At 51.1% G+C, this 21,640-nt stretch overlaps 1 protein-coding gene across 7 annotated transcripts in view; it reads right to left on the reverse strand.

The window, feature by feature from the left end:
* Positions 1-21,640, reverse strand: part of IFT140 (intraflagellar transport 140) — a 99,045-nt gene that overhangs the window by 59,242 nt on the left and 18,163 nt on the right. For 4 of the 7 annotated variants that reach the window (XM_055364902.2, XM_004056950.5, XM_055364898.2 and 1 more), the window contains exons 5-13: positions 21,472-21,614; positions 18,905-19,080; positions 17,221-17,312; positions 16,483-16,589; positions 15,415-15,560; positions 13,498-13,701; positions 12,610-12,682; positions 10,098-10,189; positions 703-830 (exon numbers count right to left, since the gene is read on the reverse strand). In XM_055364902.2, the coding sequence (XP_055220877.2) occupies positions 703-830; positions 10,098-10,189; positions 12,610-12,682; positions 13,498-13,701; positions 15,415-15,560; positions 16,483-16,589; positions 17,221-17,312; positions 18,905-19,080; positions 21,472-21,614 (1,161 nt within the window). Of the gene's footprint in view, positions 1-702; positions 831-10,097; positions 10,190-12,609; positions 12,683-13,497; positions 13,702-15,414; positions 15,561-16,190; positions 16,293-16,482; positions 16,590-17,220; positions 17,313-18,904; positions 19,081-21,471; positions 21,615-21,640 lie in introns of those variants that run through there. The other 3 variants (XM_055364901.2, XM_055364900.2, XM_055364903.2) reach the window with 3 other exon arrangements.

Below are 21,640 nucleotides of genomic sequence, written 5' to 3' on the forward strand. Positions count from 1 at the left end.
CAGTGAGACTGTTTTGTTACCTTCTGTGTTCCATCCTGGGGTCCTCTAACATTCTAAGTGATTTTTTTTGAGACAGGGTCTCACTCTGTGGCCCAGGCTGGAGTACAGTGGCACAACCACAGCTCACCGCAACCTCGATCTCCGAGGCTCAAGCAATCCTCCCACCTCAGCCTCCCAAGCAGGTGGGACTACAGGTACGTGCCACCATGCCCAGCTAATTTTTAAAAGTTTTTGTAGAGACAGGGTTTTGCTATGTTGCCCAGGTTGGTCTCAAACTCCTGGGCTCAAGCAGTCTTCTCGCCTTGGCCTCCCAAAGTGCTGGAAATACAGGTGTGAGCTACCCTGCCCAGCCTGAATGATTTTTTAAACATTTGTATACATTAAGGTTCACACTTTGCACCATAAAGCGCTATGATTTCCAACAAATGTACAATGTCATGCACTCATCATATAGAAGCTTCCCCACCCTCACCACTCCCTGTGCTTCAACTACTCAAGCCTCCTCTCCCCGACACGGCTCCACCACCAGGCAAAGGCCAGGAACTGAGCCCCAACATGAGGCATTCCAGAGCACAAGTGGCATGTCAGTGTTAAAATGGGCACCTAAGGAGTCTTCTGGCTTCTAACTCACTTTCTACCCATCACACTGTCTCCTGACTGACTAAAAAAATGTTCACACTTCTATTTGGAAAAAAAATTTACCTTCGGGAAAGATCAAAGCTTTTAAAGTGAGCCAAGTCTGTCCCTACAACCAGGAAATTCCCACAGATGTCCAAGAAGCAGGGATTCCCCTCAGTCTCCGAGAAAAGGAGGAGTTGTTTGACAGTCCCCTGAGGAAAAGGAACAAGAAATGGATATATTTCATGTTAGTTACTGAACATTGTTCACAGATAACCTTGTACACACAAGAAATGGATATATTTCATGTGAGTTACTGAACATTGTTCACAGATAACCTTGTACACTCCACTCATTCACTCGCTCAGTGTTTACTGACGGCTCAGAGTGTGCCCAGCACTCTGCTGGACTCTAGTGCTGCGGGGGAAGGACGGGGCCCTGTCCTCAGGAGAGCTCTGGTGCCTCCAGTCTAGAGGGGAAAACAGACAGCAGTGCAGTCGACAAACAAATACATATGTAATCTCAGCTGAGTAAGTGCCATGTAGGTAAAGAATGGGATCTCAGGAAAGTGCCAGGCACAGAGAGAGGGCGAATTCCATCCACCGGGGAGCTCTGGGGGGCCCTGTCTGTGGAGGCCCTGTCATGTGAAAGCCGCAGGAATACTTGTTACGTTGTGTCACGTGAGTGGTTACCCTGGGTGAGGCAGAGGGGGAGAGGAAGGAGGAGAGGGGGAGAGGAAGTTACATGCTGGCAATGTCCCACCCACGAAAAGCCCCTGAACCGTACGCTTAGGCACGACGCACCCACTCTTTCTAAGTGTGTGGGTATTTCAGTAAAATGTTTAAGAAGTCAGCCAGGTGGGCAGAGGCCACAGGGGCGTTCCTGCAGGCTGAGGGGAAGAGTGAGATTTCCTTCTAAGTGAAACTGGAAGACTGCACGGTTTTGAGCTGGGAAGTGATTTCGCATCATTTATATTTTCAAAGCATCACCTTGGCCTTTCCAGCACGTTAGAAAGCACGTCCCACAGTCGGCACGTTAGAAAGCAGGCCCCACAGGCCGGGCGCGGTGGCTCATGCCTGTAATCCCAGCACTTTGGGAGGCCAAGGCGCGTGGATCATGAGGTCAGGAGATCGAGACCATCCAGGCTAACACGGTGAAACCCCGTCTCTACTAAAAATACAAAAAATTAGCCGGGTGTGGTGGTGGGTGCCTGTAGTCCCAGCTACTCGGGAGGCTGAGGCAGGAGAATGGTGTGGACCCGGGAGGTGGAGCTTGCAGTGAGCCGAGATCATGCCACTGCACTCCAGCCTGGGCGACAGAGCAAGACTCCATCTCAAAGAAACAACAACAAAAAAGAAAGCATATACCCCACAGTCACCCCACAGTCGTGCTGGAGCAGACCCCATGCTTTGTGGTGTGTCTTTTAGGGACTAACCTTAATCCTCTGAGTTTCAAAGCAAAGCTCTTGGCTGAATTCAACCAATGCCCAGTGAATGCCTACACCCTGCCCAGCAGTGGGTTGGGGGAGGAGCATCACGAGTGAGTGGCACATCCCCAGGGCACTCCATGTGGGGGCAGCGAGTCAGATGCGAACGGCTGAATGCATCCTGGGGCCAAGACAGGCAGCAGGGAAGCCACAGATCTAGTGCATGGGAGCTGCACAGAATCTGAGTGGCAAGGCAGGCTGGAAGGTGGGCAGAGCTCCAGGAGAACTTAGTGGGCACGGAAATCTAAACACAGACTCCAAAAGCCAGCAAAGGGGCAGGAGCCTGCACAGTGTGTTTAGGAAACTGAGGGTGAGGGACGGATGGCTGGAGTCAGGGTGGGAGTATTCCAAGCTGAGGAAGCTCACTTCATTTTGATGTATCCAGCGGGAGCCTAATAAATGCTTATGGAATGAGCAAGTGGCGCTTGAACACAGGATAAAAAGAGCAGGGGGAGCGGACTAGCTGATGGGGCCAGGGCTGACACTATTAATGATGACAGAGAGCACTGGAGGCTCCTCGGTGAGCTCACTCCCTGCCCTGCCCCTTACCTGCTGGGCCCCGGGTTCAGATCTGAGCTCAACTCTTTTACATTCTTTAACATCTCTATGTCAATACATTCCCAACTCCCAAAGTACTGTCTTCAGGGCACTGACCCAGCTCCTGACCTCCAGAGCTTGTATTTCCAGCTGTCTCTTAGACACCCCTAAGGGCTCTCCAAGGCACCACGAACTTGCATCCTGCCCCGCCCCCTATGCCAGCTCTGCCTCTGGAGTTCCTGTCTTAAAGGTGCCACGACAAACCCAACCTCTCAGCCTAGAAAACTCAGAACATCCTCAGTTCTATACTCTCTGTAGCCACCCATCATGCAACTGGTCACCCCCCTTATAAGAGCCACAGTGCCCCTCCACTCCAGCTCTGCTGGTGGCTGCTGCCTGGGGCCAGGCTGAGCTGCTCTCCTGCGGCGTCTCCCACAACTTCACTCTTCTCCACCCTTAAGCTCGGCTCCCCACTACGCTGGCACAGGAGTTACTTTCTAGGGAGCAAATGACACAAAGCCAAGAAAATAAGTCAAAATTGGGGAAAGGAAAGAACTGTTATCAGAGGAAGGTGAGTCCTTTTCAGGGATCAGGCCCCCAGAGACCTTAAATGAGGCAGCAGCCACGCCCTGCTCTCCCTTGAGCTGTGTTCTTCTCTGGAAACTGCCTGCTGCCGCCACAGGTAGCTGAGAACTAACCTGATAAGCTGCCGCAGACCATACCTGCACCAATGCTCAGCCCATTGCTAATCAATGGTATTTCCATCAACCAAAGAGGATTCCTGACCAACAACCTGACATCAGCCTGTGCCCGGTCCCTCTTTTCGGCCTTAAAAACCTGCCTGTAACAAACGTAAAATGGAGCCCAGGCCCAGTGTTCCTCGGGGCTGAGTTTTCTGGGCAGCTGCCTTTATCCTGGCTCAGGTAGACTACTCACTTAATTACTTATTTATTTTTGAGACAGCGTCTCACTCTGTTGCCCAGGCTGGAGTGTAGTTGTACAACCACAGCTCACTACAACCTCAACCTCCCTAGGCTCACGTAATTGTCCCACCTAAGCCTCCCAAGTAGCTGGGACCATAGGTTTGCCACCATGCCTGGCTAATATTTTTGTATTTTTTTTGCAGAGACGAGGTCTCACTATGTTGCCCAGGCTGGTCTGGAACTCCTGGGCTAAAGCAATCCTCCCGCCTGGGCCTCCCAAAGTGCTGGGATTACCGTCATGAGCCACCATGCCCAGCCAAGTAGACTGTTTAAATCACATTTTGTGCTTCAGCCTCTTTCTTTTTGGTCAACAAAATGTACCTGTCACTCCTAGCTTCAACCTCAACTGCCCTCAGGGTGAGGGTCCAGGTGACCAGCCCTCCTGCCTCCCTTCCCACCTCCCACCACCAACCGGTCCCATATACCACCCCCTTCCATGGCACTTGACCTTTGCATGGGAGGCCCCTCAGGTTCTCCATGGGGCAGATGTGACTCCCTGAAACATACGCAGGGCTGGGGCCCCAAAGTTCTGGCCTAGGAAGCTGTCCTTTTAAGGACTGGAAGCTCCTAAGTGTCTGTAGTCACTGCGTCCCTGACACGAACACTAACAGCAGCCATGCATCTGCATCCTGAGGAGGGATAGTGTCCAGGAAGGACATGGTGGGTGTCCAACAAGGGTCATGAGGGATCACTAACCCACCCTTACTCACGCCAGAACCACCTTACTAGTTACAACTGACATGTATTCCTTTTGTAACTTAATAAATTAGTGGCCAGGCATGGTGGCTCACACCTCTAATCCCAACACTTTAGGAGGCTGAGGCAGGAAGGTCACTTGAGCTTGGTTCAAGACCAGCCTGGGCAACATAGTGAGACCCCATGTCTACAAAAATATAATAGTAATAACAAAATTAGCCAGGGATGGTGATTGGCACCTGTGGTCCCAGCTACTTGGGAGGCTGAGGCAGGAGGATGAATTGACCCCAGGAGTTTGAGGCTGCAGTGAGCTATGATGGCACCACTGCACTCTAGCCTGGGCGACAGGATGAGATCTTATCTGTAAAAAAAATAAATAAAAATGAAAATAAAAAATTAGCCAGGCATGGTGGTGCATACCTATGGTCCCACGCTCAGGAGGCTGAGGTGGGAGGATCGCTTGAGCCCAGGAGGTCAAGACTGCAGTGAGCTATGATTGCCACTGCAGTGCAGCCTGGGCAACAAAGTGAGACTCTGTTTCTGAAAATAAAATAAAATAAAAAATTAACAGAGGAATAAAAGGACCCAACTCCATGGCAACTGTTGTTAGGTGTCTTCCCAAGCTCTACAAGTAGGACTTCTCAGTGGGCCCACTGTTATTTCCCATCATGCCACTAGTGTTCTCCCAGCAGGCCATTCACCCTTTCCCATCATGCCACTGGCCTCTCCCAGCAGGCCATTCACCCTTTCCCATCACACCACTGACCCTCTCCTAGCAGGCCATTCACTCTTTCCCATCATGCCACTGGCCCTCTCCCAGAAGGCCATTCACCCTTTCCCATCATGCCACTGGCCCTTTCCCTGCAGGCCACTGGTGCCCGCACAGCCCCACCTCTGGAGGTCTTTTCTTGGCAAACACAGGTCTTGAACAACACAGGTCTGATTTTCAAGGGCCCACTTACATGAACTTTTTTTTTCAATAAAGATATTTAAAGGCCAGGCGCAGTGGCTCACACCTGTAATCCCAGCACTTTGGGAGACTGAGGCGGGTGGATCACCTGAGGTCAGGAGTTTGAGACCAGTCTGACCAATATGGTGAAACCCCATCTTTACTAAAAATACAAAAACTAGCCAGGTGTGGTGGCATATGCCTGTAATCCCAGCTACTCGGGAGGCTGAGAAAGGAGAACTGCTTGAACCTGGGAGGTGGAGGTTGCAGTGAGCCGAGATCATGCCACTGCACTCCAGACTGGGCAACAGAGTGAGACTCTGTCTTTAAAAAAAAAAAAAAAAAGTATGGCCGGGTGCAGTGGCTCATGACTGTAATCCTAGCACTTTGGGAGGCCAAGGCGGGCAGATCATGAGGTCAAGAGATCGAGACCATCCTGGCTAACACGGTGAAACCCTGTCTCTACTAAAAATACAAAAAAAATAGCTGGGCGTGGTGGTGGGCGCCTGTAGTCCCAGTTACTCGGGAGGCTGAAGCAAGAGAATGGCGTGAACCCGGGAGGCGGAGCTTGCAGTGAGCGGAGATCGCACCACTGCACTCCAGCCTGGGTGACAGAGCGAGACTTCGTCTCAAAAAAAAAAAAAAAAAAAAATTGACTTTTTTTTGGAGATTTGTAACAATCTGAAAAAACTCAGACAAACTATGTAGCCTAGAAAGAACAAAAAAAATTAACAGGTATGTCGCAAATGCATAAAATATAGGTAGATACTAGTCTTTTATCAGCCACGTCCATAAAGTATACACAAATCTGCACATGCTTCCAGAGATGGCACTATGTGCAGCTGAGCGAAGTGTAAACCAACAGAAAGATGCGATCTGCAATCATAACCGCAGACAGGGAGCTGTGGCCCACATTGTGCTCCTGTCGGCATTTCACAGCTGCCTCCTGTTGCCACTGTGCTCAGTTTCACTCAAGTGTTTCGAGGATCCCCTTAAAATGTTGTGCAGTGCTAATCACCTCCAAGTGGGCAGCTCCTCTCTCCAGCAAAATGCACGTCACAGTAAAAAGTGACCTCTCACGGTTCTAGAGGATTTTTCATGCATTTCGTGCAATACTGTAAAAGGTGAATAACCCCAGGGGGACCCATGTGACATGCCACTAGTGATGCTGGAAGTGCTCCCGAGAAGCAAGGGAAAGCCGTGACACTACAAGAAAACGTGGAATTGCTTGATATGGACAGTAGATTCGGGTCTGCAGATGTGGACGCCACCTGTGGATGCCACCATTTCAGAAAGATGATTCATCCTGTAGACTTAGGGTATCGATAAACACAGTACAGTACTGTGAATGTATTTCTCTTCCTCATGATTTCTTAGTAGCATTTTCTTTCCTCTAGCTTACTTTACTGTAAGAATGCACTATGTAATACATAGAACATATGAAATATGTGTTAATCGACTGTTCATGTTGTTGGTGAGGCTTCCAGTCAATGGTAGGCTGCGAGTACTGAAATTCTGGCAGAGTCAACAGTTATATGGGGATTTTCAACTGCTCAGGTGGTTGGCGCCCCTACCCCTGTATTGTTCAAGGGTCGTCTAAGCAGCTGCCCCTCAACTGTCCTTAAGAACACAGCCTGGCCGGGCGTGGTGGCTCAGGCCAGTAATCTCAGCACTTTGGGAGGCTGAGGCAGGTGGATCACCTGAGGTAAGGAGTTCGAGACTAGGCTGGCCAACATGGTGAAATCCCGTCTCTACCAAAAATAGAAAAAATTAGCCGGGCGTGGTGGCGGGCACCTGTAATCCCAGCTACTAGGGAGGCTGAGGCAGGAGAATTGCTCGAGTCCCAGAGGCGGAGGTTGCAGTGAGCTGAGATTGTGCCACTGCACTCCAGCCTGGGCAAAAAGAGCAGAACCCCAACTTAAAAAAAAAAAAAAAGCCTTGCTCTACCTCCCTTTATGTCCACAACAGATGCCCACATGCAATGGGAGGAGTCAGAGAGGCATAGGTAAAAAGACAGAGGGGTGGGCAGGGATGGCAGCAACAAAAGTGTGCTTGCTCTGGGCTTGGGATGCCCAGAAGGCTCTCAACTACTCCCTTCCAGCTTTACTGCCTCCCCTCGCACCCAACAGGCTGCAGGAAAACATGTGGTCTCGGCAGCTCCCTCTGCCCGTACTTCTCTCCCAGCTGGCACTGCAGCCATGTGGCTCCTCCCCATGTCTTCCCTCCACCTGATTCAGACAGAAGTCCTCCACAGAGGGGCCCACCCGCTTCCGTCTTCTCCTTGGCACTTATCGCTGACTTCTGTCCCGTCTGGATGCCAACGAGAATCGACAATCCATGATGGAAGCACACGAGCACCATGTAAGGTACAAGGACAGGAATGTGGCCGCCCCAGGCAATCAGACGCTGGGTCCCAAGAAGGAACTTGGAGATGGATAAAAATCACAACGATAGCTAAAATCAGGCTCGTGACAAAAGCTCTCAACCTGGTCACAGAACCTTGCTGCACACAGTGGGCTGAACGGTGCCCCTCCCAAAGATATGTCCACTCAGACCTGTAGTCCCAGATGCTTGCAGGGCTAAGGCAGGACAATCACTGGAGCCAGGAGTTCAAGTCCAGCCTGGGTGACATAGTGAGATCCTGTCCCTTAAAAAAAAAAAAAAAAAGACATGGCCGGGCGTGGTGGCTCACGCCTGTAATCCCAGCACTTTGGGAGGCAAAGGTGGGTGGATCACGAGGTCAGGAGTTCAAGACCAGCCTAGCCAATGTGGTGAAACCCCATCTCTACTAAAAAGAAATACAAAAATTAGCTGGGCTCCGTTGCCCAGGCTGGAGGACAGTGGCGCAATCATAGCTTACCGAAGCCTTGACTGCCCAGGCTCAAGCCACCCTCCCGCCTCAGTCTCCTGAGTAGCTGGCACTATAGGCGTGCGCCACCACACTCAGCCAATTTTTTTTTGTTCTTTAACAGATGGGTCTCAATATGCGGCCCAGGCTGGTCTCAAACCGCTGGGTTCAAGTGGTCCTCCCACCTCGGCCTCCCCAAAGTGCTCAGATTACAGATGTGAGTTACAGCGCTCGGCCTTTATATAACTTTTGACTTCCCCAAAACATTAACTAGTACAGCCTACTGTTGACAACAAGACTTACCAATAACGTAAGCAGTTGATTGACACATATGTATATGTTGTATGTATCATATACTGTTTTTCTCACAATAAAGTCACCCAGAAAAGGAAAATGTTATTAAGAAAATCGTAAGGAAGGAAAATATGTTTACTATTTGTGAGGTGGAAGTGGGTCATTATCGAGCTCTTCATCCTCATCATCTTCACACTGAACAGGCAGAGGAGGTTGCTGATCTTGGTGGCTCGGGGTGGCAGAACCAGAAGAAATGTGCATCTAAGTGGCCCCTGCAGTTCAGACCTTGTGGTTCAAGGTCAAGTGCACAAGCCAAGGAACAGCAAAGCCTGCCAGCGCCACCTCATGCTGGAAGAGGCAAGGTGGAAGAGCTGGAGGCTCACCCTCAGAGCCTCCAGAAGGCACCAGCCTGGACAGCACCTGGATTGCAGACTTCTGGCTTCCAGAACTGTGAGAGAAAAAATGTCTGTGTCGGAAGCCCCTCGGTTTGTGGTAATTTGTTAGGGCAGCCACAGGAAATAAACACACTGTGTCTGCCCCCAGGTTCCAGCCAGTGTGTGTGGGATGCAGACGGGGCAGTGGATGCCTGACTTTACTCAGAAGGGAACCTCCTGGCCGGGCGTGGTGGCTCACGCCTGTAATCCCAGCACTTTGGGAGGCCGAGGTAGGCAGATCACGAGGTCAGGAGTTCGAGATCAGCCTGGCCAACATGGTGAAACCCCGTTTCTACCAAAAATACAAAATTAGTTGGGCGTGGTGGCGCACACCTGTAGTCCTAGCTACTCGGGAGGCTGAGGCAGCAGAATCGCTTGTACCTGGGAGGCGGAGATTGCAGTGAGCTGAGATCACGCCACTGTACTCCAGCCTGGGCGACAAAGCAAGACTCCATCTCAAAAAAAAAAAAAAAAGGGAACCTCTTAGAGGTCGCCCTGGCCCTCCCACAAGACACATGCGGGAGACAGCCTGGCTAAGGACATTATGTCCTGAACTGGAGTCACCCAGCCAGCCGTCAGGGTGCACGTTAAGCCCAGCAAGGATTTATTTTCTTTTCATAGCCCCGTGTATTCAAAGTCCTGCAAAGTCATCCTTTTCACTGCAAAAGGTCCTTGCCCTGTCTCCCGATTTCTGAAGTGACAGCCACAGATTGAACAGCTGTCCCAGGATTCATTTTCACCATCAAGCACCTGACGCGGGAAATCCCATCTAGCGAGGTGATGTGGTTTGGCTCTGTGTCCCCACCCAAATCTCACGATGAATTGTAATCTCCAGTGTTGGAGGTGGGGCCTGGGGGGAGGCGACTGGATCATGGGGGTGGTTTCTCACAGTCTCCTAGTGTGTTCTGTGATAGAGATCTGACGAAATCTGGCTGTTTAGAGTGTGGCCCCTCCCGCTTCACTCTCTCTTCCTCCTGCTCCGGCTATGTAGGATGTGCCTGCTTCCCCTTCGCCTCCCACCAGGATTGTAAGTTTCCTGAGGCCTCCGCAGTCATGCTTCCTGTAAAGCCTGCAGTAATGTGAGTCAACAAAGCCTCTTTTCTTTATAAATTACCCGGTCTAAGGTAGTTCTTTACACAGTGTGAGAAAGAACTAATAACCTTAGGTGAAATCAATAAACAGGCTTTGGCTCAATTGAGAGGCAGGATTTCAAACTCTGCTCTGGTTTTCTTGCAGTGGAGCAGCAACTTACCTGCCAGGTTCGAACTTGAACTCGGTTTGACTCCACCGTGTAAACGTTTTCTTCATGCATTGCTAACACGGGCGTCTCACACAAGAAGGTCCCTAAAATGAAAGACGAACATCAGGATGGTGGCCGCTCATCTGCCAGACTTGCTGGGAGTTTCAGGAGCATTCCCACACATGATCCCTAATTAATCTCAGCCTCACCACAGCTTCATAGGGGTGCGCTATCTGCACCTCGCAGATGAAGAAAATGAGGCTCTGAGGCACAGGGAACTGTCATGGCCACGGCTAGCAGTGGCAGTGCGTGCAGGTCCTGGGCTGATGTGGAGACTCCATGCTGGGCTCTGGGCTCCCTGCCCTGCACCCCTCCCATCTGGCAGCTGGTGCTCCCAGCAGCACAGCATCTATGACAACACACCAAGTTAAGCAAATGTTTGCTCATTTTAGGTGGAACTCTGGTGGCCACAAGCCCTGGTCCCTGGACCTAACTATTAGGGTTGGTGCAAAAGCAGTTTTTGCCATCAACCACAATTACTTTTGCAGCAACATAATAGATAAGAATCTAGAGGCGGGCGTGGTGGCTCACACCTGTAATCCCAGCATTTAGGGAAGCTGAAGCAGGTGGATCACATGAGGTCAGGAGTTTGAAACCAGCCTGGCCAACATCGTGGAATGTTGTCTCTACTAAAAATACAAAAATTGGCCAGGTGTTGTGGTGCATGCCTGTAATCCCACCTACTTGGGAGGCTGAGGCACGAGAATCGCTTGAGCCCAGGAGATGGAGGCTGCAGTGAGCCGCCATCACACCACTGCACTCCAGCCTGGGTGACACAGCAAGACTCTGTCTCAGAAAGAATCTAGTTAGGGAGATGATAATATACACAAAACAAAAAATATCCCAGCTCCTGCTGTGTTGGTCCTACTGGGGGAAATAAGAAGTTCACCCTTGCTCCTAGGGAGTCTACAGAGGAGAGGGGAGGAGAGGGGAGGGGAGGGGAGGGGAGGGGAGGGGAGGGGAGGGGAGGGGAGGGGAGGGGAGGGGATGTGAAGTGTCGGTACAATCCTGGACAGAGTGTGAAAAATGTTATGAGAGAACTTTAAGCAACAAAGTGTTAGCAGAGAAAAAACAGTGTGGGAAAGATCTGAGGGAGAGGCGGAAACTAGTGATGGATGTGCCTGAAGAGGCGGGGGCGTTCAAACACACGAGGGGGCAACCGCCCTGGGAAGAGCATGACACGCGGCCTCCTGTGTGGGCAGGCGGCTAAGGGGCAGGGTTGGTGAAGGTGGTAACTGTGGAATGGGGGGACCTGAGCAGCACATCCTGGTGGCAGGGCCACTGCAATGGGCTGGGAAATGTTCCCTAAAGATGCCAGGTCCTGCTCCCTGGCCTGTGTGAATATTACTTTATATGGCAGAAGATGGTAAGGTCTTGGGATGGGGAGATTATACTGAGTTATCCAGGTAGGCCCTAAATACACTCACGAGTGTCCCTGTAAGAGGGAGGGAGGCAGATTTCAGACCAGGGGCAATGTGACCAGAGAGACAGAGACTGGAGGTTTGGGACCACAAGCCAAAGACTGCTGGCAGCCACCAGAAGCTGAAACGGGTTCTCCCCTGGGGCTGCGGAGGAAGCGTGGCCCTGCTGACGCGATCACTTCTGTCCAGTGAAAAGTGAAACTGATTTGGGACCTCTGGCCTCCAGAACTATGGGAGAATACATTTCCCACATCTTTGTCTGAAGCCACCAATTTTGTGGTCCTTTGCTACAGCTGCCTCAGGAAACTCCCATAGATGTGCTGAAGAGAGCAGGAAGAAAACAATGGCCAAGGCCGGGTGCGGTGGCTCACGCCTGTAATCACACCACTTTCGGAGGCCGAGGCAGGCAAATCACCTGAGGTCAGGAGTTCGAGACCAGCCTGGCCAACATGTTGAAACCCCATCTCTACTAAAATATAAAAATTAGCCAGGTGTGGTGGTGCGCACCTGTAATCCCAGCTACTGGGGAGACTGAGGCAGGACAACTGCTTGAGCCCAGGAGGCGGAGGTTGCAGTGAGGTGAGATCGCACCACTGCACTCCAGCCTGGGCAATGATGGCAAAACTAACCGCAGAGAGCTGGAGAGATCTTGGGGACCTAGAAGGGTGTTTGAGATTAACGGAGTATGTCTGAAGAGCCACCTTGAAGTTTCAGACAGAGGCTGGCCTTGGGTCAAGACACCACAGGTCTCACTGCTGTGCATGGTCTGGAAACATTTCAGAAGATGGGAGGCAGCCACCTCCTCCCTGGAAGGAACCCCACAAAAGCACAGTGGTTGTTTATGCCCACACAGCAGGCCCCAGGATGCACTGGCAGCACGGGGCCACAGCTGCAGCCCTGGCTCTGGAAGCGCAGGCACCGGCACGAGGGTCTCCCCAGCCCCTGTGCCAGCCCTCAACTGCACCACAGTGGCCCTCTCATTAGGCAGGGAGGAAATAAAGCCAGGTAGTGGGAGTGCCTCTGTTGGGGTGAAAAGAACCCACCTGCACTCCGTATTGCGGCTCCAGAAAGCTCAAAGATCGCCACCTGCCTTCCGTTCCAGACTGCGACAGCATCCTGAAAAGAACCGTGGACATTCAAGGCAAAGGGCGGGAAAAGTGAGGTGCAACTGTACGCCCCACTGCACACTTCCAAAGCCTCCTCTAAACACTTCCGAACGCTGCTGCTCCGTCATCCTACGACTATGAGATCACTGGGTCCTCTGTGGACAGGCTGAGGCTGTTTTCCGTGTTATATAAGATATCCATGGGTTGTATTATGATTCTTTTCTTTTTTTTTTAGGTTTGGGGAATGGCAAAGAAAGTATCCCTCTCTTTCCTTTTTTTACTTTTTAAATTTATTGTTTAACTGAAATTTTTTTAATTTATAAGGGTACATGGCAGGTGTATATATTTTTTATTATTATGTTCTTTTTTTTGAGACATGATCTCACTCTGTCGTCCAGGCTGGAGTGCAGTGGCACGATCTCAGCTCACAGCAACCTCCACCTCCTGGGTTCAAGCGATTCTCCTGCCTCAGCCTCCCGAGTAGCTGGGATTACAGGCATACACCCCGACGCCTGGCTAATTTTTGTATTTTGGAGTTTTAGCATCTTGGCCAGGCTGGTCTCGAACTCCTGACCTCAAGTGATCTGCCCACCTCAGCCTCCCAAAGTGCTGGGATTACAGGCGTCAGCCACCGTGCCTGGCCTATATTCTTATTACGATTTTCTTTATGAATATAATGTACATGGATATCCAGGAAATAAGAGAATCTAGGATGGAACTGAGAGTGGCCTAACCTGCCATCTGGGGCCCTTGCTGCCCTGAACTACCTGGCTATGGGGCAGTTCTTCTGTCTGTGTCCCACCCACGGGTCCCCTTGGCAGTCACCTTGGTGGCAAACACCCCACTGATGTGCATGTCGGTGCGCAGGCTGTGTGCGACCCCCGTGGACAGGAAGCACACATTCAGCAGACTCGGGGAGACCTGCACGGCGGCCACTTGCTGGTGGAAGTGTGATGACATGGCCCGCTCGCTGAGGATGGCCACGGAGATGACGTTGTTCACTGCCAGCAGGTTCTTCCTGGAACCCCACTTCATTTCCAGGTTGCAAGAGAAAGAACCAGATGTGTGAACAGAGCAGGAGAAAGATGCAGTCAGGAGAATATTTACACACACGAGAACTCAGAAACCATTTCCAAGTACCATTGTTCTGGACTTAAAAAATGATCTTATAAGACATTATAAGAAAAGTCTTATAAAGGTAAAGAGTATGCTGTGTAGAAAGACTTCAAGATACTGATGCTCAAGAGTTGTGATTGGACAGGCAGCACTGGTATGTCTGTTCTGATGGGAAGAGCGTTTTCTAGAGTTTTTCTGAGTGGGACACACTTTTCTGAGTGTGACATACGGATGTTTATGTTTTTTATAAACAGACAGGAAGTTTATATAATGGATTAAATTATCCAGCTTTCCTCTGCTGATATGAAATGTTGGTTTCATAATTTTATATTAAACTTCTAAATCTATCTAAAAATAAATAAAGAGCTATGCAAAATAGGAAAGTATAAATTCCATATAGGAAAAAACCCAGACATCAGAAACTGCTCTGAAAGGGCTCAGATGTTGGACTTAGCAAAGACTTCAAAGCAGCCACTGGAAACGTGGTGAAGGAGCTGAAGGAAACCAGCCTGGTGAAGTGAAGGAAGCTACAACGACAGTGTCTCATCAGGTAGAGAACAGGAACAGAGAGAAATCATAAGAAAGAACCAAATGCTGCAGAGAAATTAAAACATCCTCACACAAAAACTTGTACACAAGTGTTCATAACAGCATTATTCAAATGTCCATCAGCTGATGAATGGAGAAAGAAAACGTGGTCTGTTCACAGCAGAGAATGTGATTCAGCCATGAAAAGGAGCAAAGCATTGACACAGGCTACAATCTGGAGGGGCCTTGAAACCTCAGCTCAGTGGGAGCAGCCGGGCACAAAAGACCAGGTGTTGTGTGATTCCATTTCCATGAAACATCCAGAATGGGCAAATCCTTAGAGAGAGGAGGTAGATTAGTGGCTGCCAAGAGCTGGAGAGGGGAAAATAAGAGTGACCACTAAAAGGTACAGATTTTTTGTGGCGCTGAAACTGTTCTAGAATTCACTGCAGTGATGTTTGTAAAATTGTGAATATACCAAAAACCACTTTGTATATATCATGAGTTATATCTCAGTAAAGCTCTTTTTCATATAGATAGAGAGAGATGGAGAGGGAGGGATGGGTTCGTGGGTAGATATATATTATAACTAATACAGGTCCACAATCTCTTATCTGCAATTCTGAAATCCAAAAGGTCTTTTAAAATGTCTTATTATTGTTATTTTCACATAGTCTTAAGTTGAATAACTGATAAAAATAGGTTCAGAGTTATTTATGGCCTCCACTTCCTTTTTTTTTTTTTTTTTTTTTTTTTTGAGATGGAGTCTCACTCTGTCTCCCAGGCTGGAGTGCAGTGGCGCGGTATTGGCTCACTGCAAGCTCCGCCTCCCGGGTTCACGCCATTCTCCTGCCTCAGCCTCCCGAGTAGCTGAGACTACAGGCACCCGCCACCACGCCCGGCTAATTTTTTGTATTTTTTAGTAGAGACAGGGTTTCACTGTGTTAGCCAGGATGGTCTCGATCTCCTGACCTCATGATCCACCCGCCTTGGCCTCCCAAAGTGCTGGGATTACAGGCGTGAGCCACCGTGCCTGGCCATGGCCTCCACTTTCATGCAGCAGAAAATGAGTGCACCGAACACCCTTGGAGGCTGTACCTGGATTTGCGTGATGTTTCCTTGGAGCTCGGTAGGGGTCTGAAGGGCCCACCTGTCCTTGCCCTCTGCCCCGGGGCTGCCCAGGAAGTCTGGTACTTTCCTCCACATGGCTACTCGCCCTCTGTCGGTACCAGCGGCCAGAAGACCTACAGGTAGAAACAAACTGCATGTGAACAGAGTTAAAAAAAGGGAACAAAACAGCAACAAGCTCTGTTCTCTAACCCCCTTCTTCAAAGCATCAGCCCTCGCCCAGTCTGGTGCCTCTCCACCTCATCCCTGGCTGCATCTTTCTGCCCAGGTCCTTGCTGCCCTGACCTCACAGTGCTAGTGCGGGGGTGGTGGGGGATGCTGCTCTCCCAGCTTTCCTAGAGGCCAGTGGGCCTGGCTCGGGGCTGCCCCATGCTCAGCACTCAGCAGGCACTAGAGACGCGGCTCTGGCTCACCTCCTAGTCTCCTGTGCTCTGGATGTGCACATGCACACATACACACACATGCATGCACACACACACACACACACACACTTCCTGCACTGTCCTTCCCGTGGCACTTCAGGAGGGAACAGAGATCAGTGAGCAGGAATCGGTTTGCTTCTTTTTAGACGGGGTCACGCTCTGTCACCCAGACTGGAGTGCACTGGCACCATCTTAGGTCACTGCAGCCTCAACCTCCCAGGCTCAAGCAATCCTCCCACCTCAGCCTCCTGAGTAGGTGGGACCACCACTGTACACCACCACACCCGGCTAATTTTTGTATTTTTTGTGGAGACGGGGTCTCACTATGTAGCTCAGGCTGGTCTTGAACTCCTGGGCTCAAGTGATCCTCCCTCCTCAGCCTCCCAAAGTACTGGGATGCAGGTTGCCATGCTTCTAACCAAACCCCCTGGCCTTCATGTGGGATCACAAAGCTCTGCTGTTGCTTGCTTGCCCTTGCCCGACTGTTTGAATGGCTGTGAGTTACCAAGTTACCATTGTGTGAGTAGCCTCCACGTTTCACTACCATTATTTTGCAGCCAGCGCACAATGCTTGTGGTTGGTTCTGTTTCTCTTGTGCCAGGCCAGGAAGCCTCACCTTTGACTTTACAGTAACACACACAGTTCATATTCTCTCCTTTCTCAAAGCCAAACTTCTCATCTGGACTCAGTATATAATTCTCTCCTCGTTCTATGTCCCAGAATCTACAACAGAAGAAAGCAAGCCCCATGGAGGGCCTGTATTAGTGGCGTTTCCCTCTGAGGGGTTTTTGAACCTGTGGAGCAAACATTAAAAGTCAGGAAAAAGACATAGTTCATCAGACTCCTGATATGAAAACGAACACTGCTGTTACATTTGGGACATTTTATGTCCTGTTTCTAATGAAATAAAGCCGTTGCCGATAGATGGTGGTTTGTATATGGCAGGAGGTCGCCAAGAGAACACAGGAACTGCAGCCCCACACAGAGCATGAGATGGCCCCGGACAGCACACCGAGCTAAGGCAGCAGGCAGCAGAGACCACAACGACAGATTCCAGTTATGCCACACTCCGAAAAACCAGGCAAAGAGATTCCACGGGCAAACACCAAGGCAGGGCCACCTGGGGGCAAGGGGAGCCCCGAGGGAGTGCAGTGGGGCAGGCAGGGACTCTTGGGGTCTCTTAATGCTCAGCTCCTCAGTCTGGGAGCTGGTGAATGGGTACGTCCAGTATGTGAGCAGTCAGCATCACATGTGCATTTTACATATGCTACATTCCAACACAAAGCTGACTTACAGGAGGAGCCTGTTCCTCAGGGAACTCTCATCAAGGGGCACTGGAAAGGCAGACTCTCACCTGAGGGCAGCCTCCCCGACGGCCATCACGAGAAGGCTGCCTTCAATCAAAGCGATGTCTGCCCGGCGGCCGGTTTTCCCGCTCAGCTTGACCTGTGTGAGGAAACAACCGAGCAGAGGCACCGTGCTTGCTGAGACGGCCTGTCCCGGCTTCAGGAGCCTGGAGTCTCTGGTCCTCAGTGACTTCATGGAGACTCACCAAGTGGGGGAAACATGGGGACAAATGATGGAAACTCTGTGAGGTGGCTTTGGGTTTTGAGATGTAGGGGCCGAAGCAAACCACTACTCTGGTACATGAAATAATGGCTACTGGGCCGGCCGCAGTGGCTCACGCCTGTAATCCCAGCACTTTGGGAGGCCGAGGCAGGCGGATCATGAGGTCAGGAGATCAAGACCATCCTGGCTAACACGATGAAACCCCATCTCTATTAAAAATACAAAAAATTAGCCGGGCATTGTGGCAGGCGCCTGTAGTCTCAGCTACTTGGGAGGCTGAGACAGGAGAATGGTGTGAACCCGGGAGGCGGAGATTGCAGTCAGCTGAGATTGGGCCGCTGCACTCCAGCCTGGGTGACAGAGCAAGACTCCGTCTCAAAAATAATAATAATAATAATAATAATAATAAAATAATAATAATAATGGCTACTGAGCACAGGGCATGGGCAGGTGGCCATCAGTGGACACGCTCTGGAGTGATCACTAAGTTGAGCTGGTGCTCTCTGTTCATCCAACCACACACTCTGGGCAGGCCTATCATCCCTGTTTTGTAGAGAACAAACCTGGCCAGGGCCCACCAGCCAGTGAGGAGCTGAGCAGGGTATTTAAAGCAAGGTCTGTGGACTGAACTGCATACCCCAAACTCATATGTGGGAGCCCTAACCCCCAGTGCAACTGTGCTTGCCTTCAGGAGGTACTTAAGGTTAATGAGATCCTGGGGTGGATGAGCCCTGGCCTGGCAGGGCTGTGGCCGTGGAAGGAGACACCAGAGCTGGTGCTCCCTCTCCTTCCTTGCCCCGTGGGGACACCGGGAAGAGGCCCCTGCAGGCTGCTTGATGTGGGACATCAGCCTCCAGAACTGTGACAAATGGCTGCTGTCACGTCACGCAGTCCGTGGTAGGTTGTTACGGTGGCCCAAGCTGGCCCCTGGGACGAGGTCCGTGACTAGTGCCCGTGTCCTCAGCCGCCCTTACAGGGCATGTAAAGGCCCAAATGAACACTGACTGAGGAAAAATCAGCTCTGTCATCTGCAAGAGCATCTTTAGGGAAAGTTCAGTGGCCTCCAAGGAGCAGGGATTCCTGTGGAACAAACCAGCTGGAAGATGGGGATACGGTCGCCTGCCCGCTGAGTTCTGCAGGTGGAATGAGAGGCTGTGCAGTGAGTGTGACTCTCTTACTTGCGCCCCAGGTCATGAGGGGTGCAGCTTGGGGGTGGGCCCAGGCTGTCTCCCATCAGGCCCCACATCCACCCAAAGATGCAGGAGAATCTCCATCTCTTTTGTTTCCTTCACCTATGAATTGAATGTGGTATGATAAATAATGACACCGCTAGCTACGTTAGCTGCCCTAGCTCAGTTGATAGGCTTTTTTTCAGTCTTGCTATCCAGAAGAGAAAGGGCCGTCAACGAGGCCAGAGAGAACCTGGCCCAAGATCCCCAGCGTGAGCCCCCAAGCCCACTCCCACTCACCTTCATCACTTCTTCTGCTTTGCCCTCAGGAGGCACCGTGTACAGGGACAGCCGGAGGTTCTCTGTGACCACAACCAGTGCCTCCCTCTTCTCCATGTAGAACAGCATCTGAATCGTGCTGTCTGCGGACACCACCTGAGTGGTCTTGCCCTTCTCATCCACATAGTGCACTGTCCCTGGGGACAAACGTGGGGTCACTACATGAGGAGGCCCTGGTTTATCTGCTTCCATGACCCTCACCAGCAGCCATTTCTATCAACTTAAGGACATTTTCAAAGCAAAGCATCTTCAGTATAAGAACTTAAAAATGGGCCGGGCAAAGTGGCTCATGCCTGTAATCCCAGCACTTTGGGAGGCCGAGGCTGGTAGATCACCTGGGGTCAGGATTTCAAGACCAGCCTGACCAACGTAGTGAAATCCTGTCTATACTAAAAATACAAAAACTAGCCAGGCGGGCGTGGTGGTGTGCGCCTGTAATCCCATCTACTCGGGAGACCTAGGCATGGGAATCACTTGAACCCCGGAGGTGGAGGTTGCAGTGAGCCAAGATTACGCCATTGCACTCCAGCCTAGGCGACAGAGCAAGACTCTGTCTCAAAAAAAAAAAAAAGAACTTAAAAATGAAGCATGTGACCTGACCTTACAGGCTGCAACCTCCACTTCATGGGTTCAGCTCAGCCTCAAGCTGTCTCTATCGATTCCTCCTCTGCCCCTGTCTTGGAGGGTTTCACATCCACACTGCTGACCCTGCAGATCTGGCAGCCTCGGAGCTCTGAGTCCACCTCACACCCTCCAACGCTGAGGCCCTAAATGACAAGCCCTCTCTGTGGCCACTACTCCCTGTCCTTTCTGCCCTGGGTGTCGCTGCTGTGCCGTCTGGCTCCTGCCAGGCTCTCTCTGGACCTCCCTCTCTCAACCTCCACAAGCTGCTCCTGGCCTAAGCTACAGGACTTCACTGTACCCAGCCTGGAATCCCCCTCTTCCTGCCCTGCCTGAGCCTGCTCTGGTGCTGGCCAGCCACTCTGTCTGCAGGCCCTGTGTGAGCTCGGGGACTCAGGCTCATTTTTGCTGCTCTGCGGAGACTCCTCTGGGAGCCCTCTTATCTGCCCCTCCCCTCTCATCTTTTTCCCGATGGATAACGAGTTCTTATTTTTATTATTAATTCTTTTTTCAAGAGACAGGTTCTCACTGTGTCAGCCAGGCTGGAGTAGAGTGACATGATCATAGCCCACTGCAGCCTCAGCCTCCTGGGTTCAAGTGATCCTCCCAACCAGGCCTCCCAGGTGACTGAGGCCACAGGCACCACCACACCCAGCACAAGCTCTTACCCAGCTGAAGAGTTCAGGATCACCTAGAGGTGAATTGTGACACCAACTAGTATTTAACAAGTGCACAATACGTGGCAGGCTCAGTTCTAAGCATCTTTACGATAACTGGGTAGACACCAGTATTACCCCCTTTTCCACATAAGGATGTGAGGCACAGCGATGAACTCACCCACAAAGCCTACAGCTCCCGGACAACCGGCAGGAATTTGCAGCCCACACGCCACCAGAGCTGGGCTCCTCCCTGGCACGCACCCCCTCCTCTAGGTGACCAGCGCTTCTTCCTTGTGGGCCTCATCTCTCCACCCCCTTCTCATTAGCCTTCCTGGGGGGCCCCTATCCTGGCACGCCCCCTCCTTGCCATCTCACGGTGCTGTGCCCACCCGGATGTCCCCACTGGGATCTTCTCAATGTCCCCCCTCCATTAGCTCTATGTCTTCACCTTCTAAAATGAAAGATTTCCCTTATTTAAAAATTACAAAAACCACACAGCCCCATCTGCTCTCATCTGCTCTCTTCTTCCTGTCAAGATCCGGCTGCTTGGTGAAACCGATAGCAAAAGCCTCCTTTCTCCCGAGACCCGGCCACCTCTGTGTGGCTCTCATCTCCTCAGCCACGCCAGCAACCCACACACCTGGGCCAGTATCACATGGCTGTAAGAGATGCGCTTTTTCTTTTAACTTCATATTGCATTTATTCTGGCCTTGGCTGCGCAGCCTGTCCCCCTCGTACAGTGAGGAAGAACGGGCTGAACACCAGCCACATGGTGCCCAGCGCTGACCTCCCCATGAAGGCTGGCCGGGGGCCTCAGGCTGGAGTGAAACCCCCTGCCCTGCTCACACCTCATTCCCACACCCTAGCCAAGTACCTGGCATACAATAGGTGCTTGATAATTACACAGACTGAATACCAGGGGTGCCACCAAAGAATTTTTCCAAAACTGTCTCTGGTGCCATGCAGTCAGCCTGTAAATGCTGATTAAAAGCCTCCTCATGAAAACCCTTCAAACACAAGCAAAACTCAACTTGTCTATCAGAACAAAGCGAGGGCAACGTTTCAACACTGGATGGATGGCTGCAGAGAGTGGCTGCGGCACTCCGCCTGGCACACGTCATCTTTCTGTGCAGCCTGCTGCTATCACCGTTACTGTTCTATGCAGAAACGCCATCTGTGAGTTTAAAATCCCTACCAGACACCCCTAAAATGCTAGGACCCCTGAGAATCACAACCAAAGTTCCTCACCGTCCATCAGACTGACAAAGAACAACAGCCCCTGGTGAGACCCCATCTTCAGCAAACTTCCAGAGCTGCTCTTCTTCCAGTTAAACATGTCCAGGGCTTTCTCATCACCGCTCACAGCTGCCTTTGCCAACTGAACCAGGTCCCTGAAAGCAAACACGACACGAAGTCA

This window comes from Gorilla gorilla, chromosome 18 (genome assembly GCF_029281585.2).
Source record: "Gorilla gorilla gorilla isolate KB3781 chromosome 18, NHGRI_mGorGor1-v2.1_pri, whole genome shotgun sequence".
In the NCBI taxonomy this organism is placed as follows: Eukaryota; Metazoa; Chordata; class Mammalia; order Primates; family Hominidae; genus Gorilla; species Gorilla gorilla.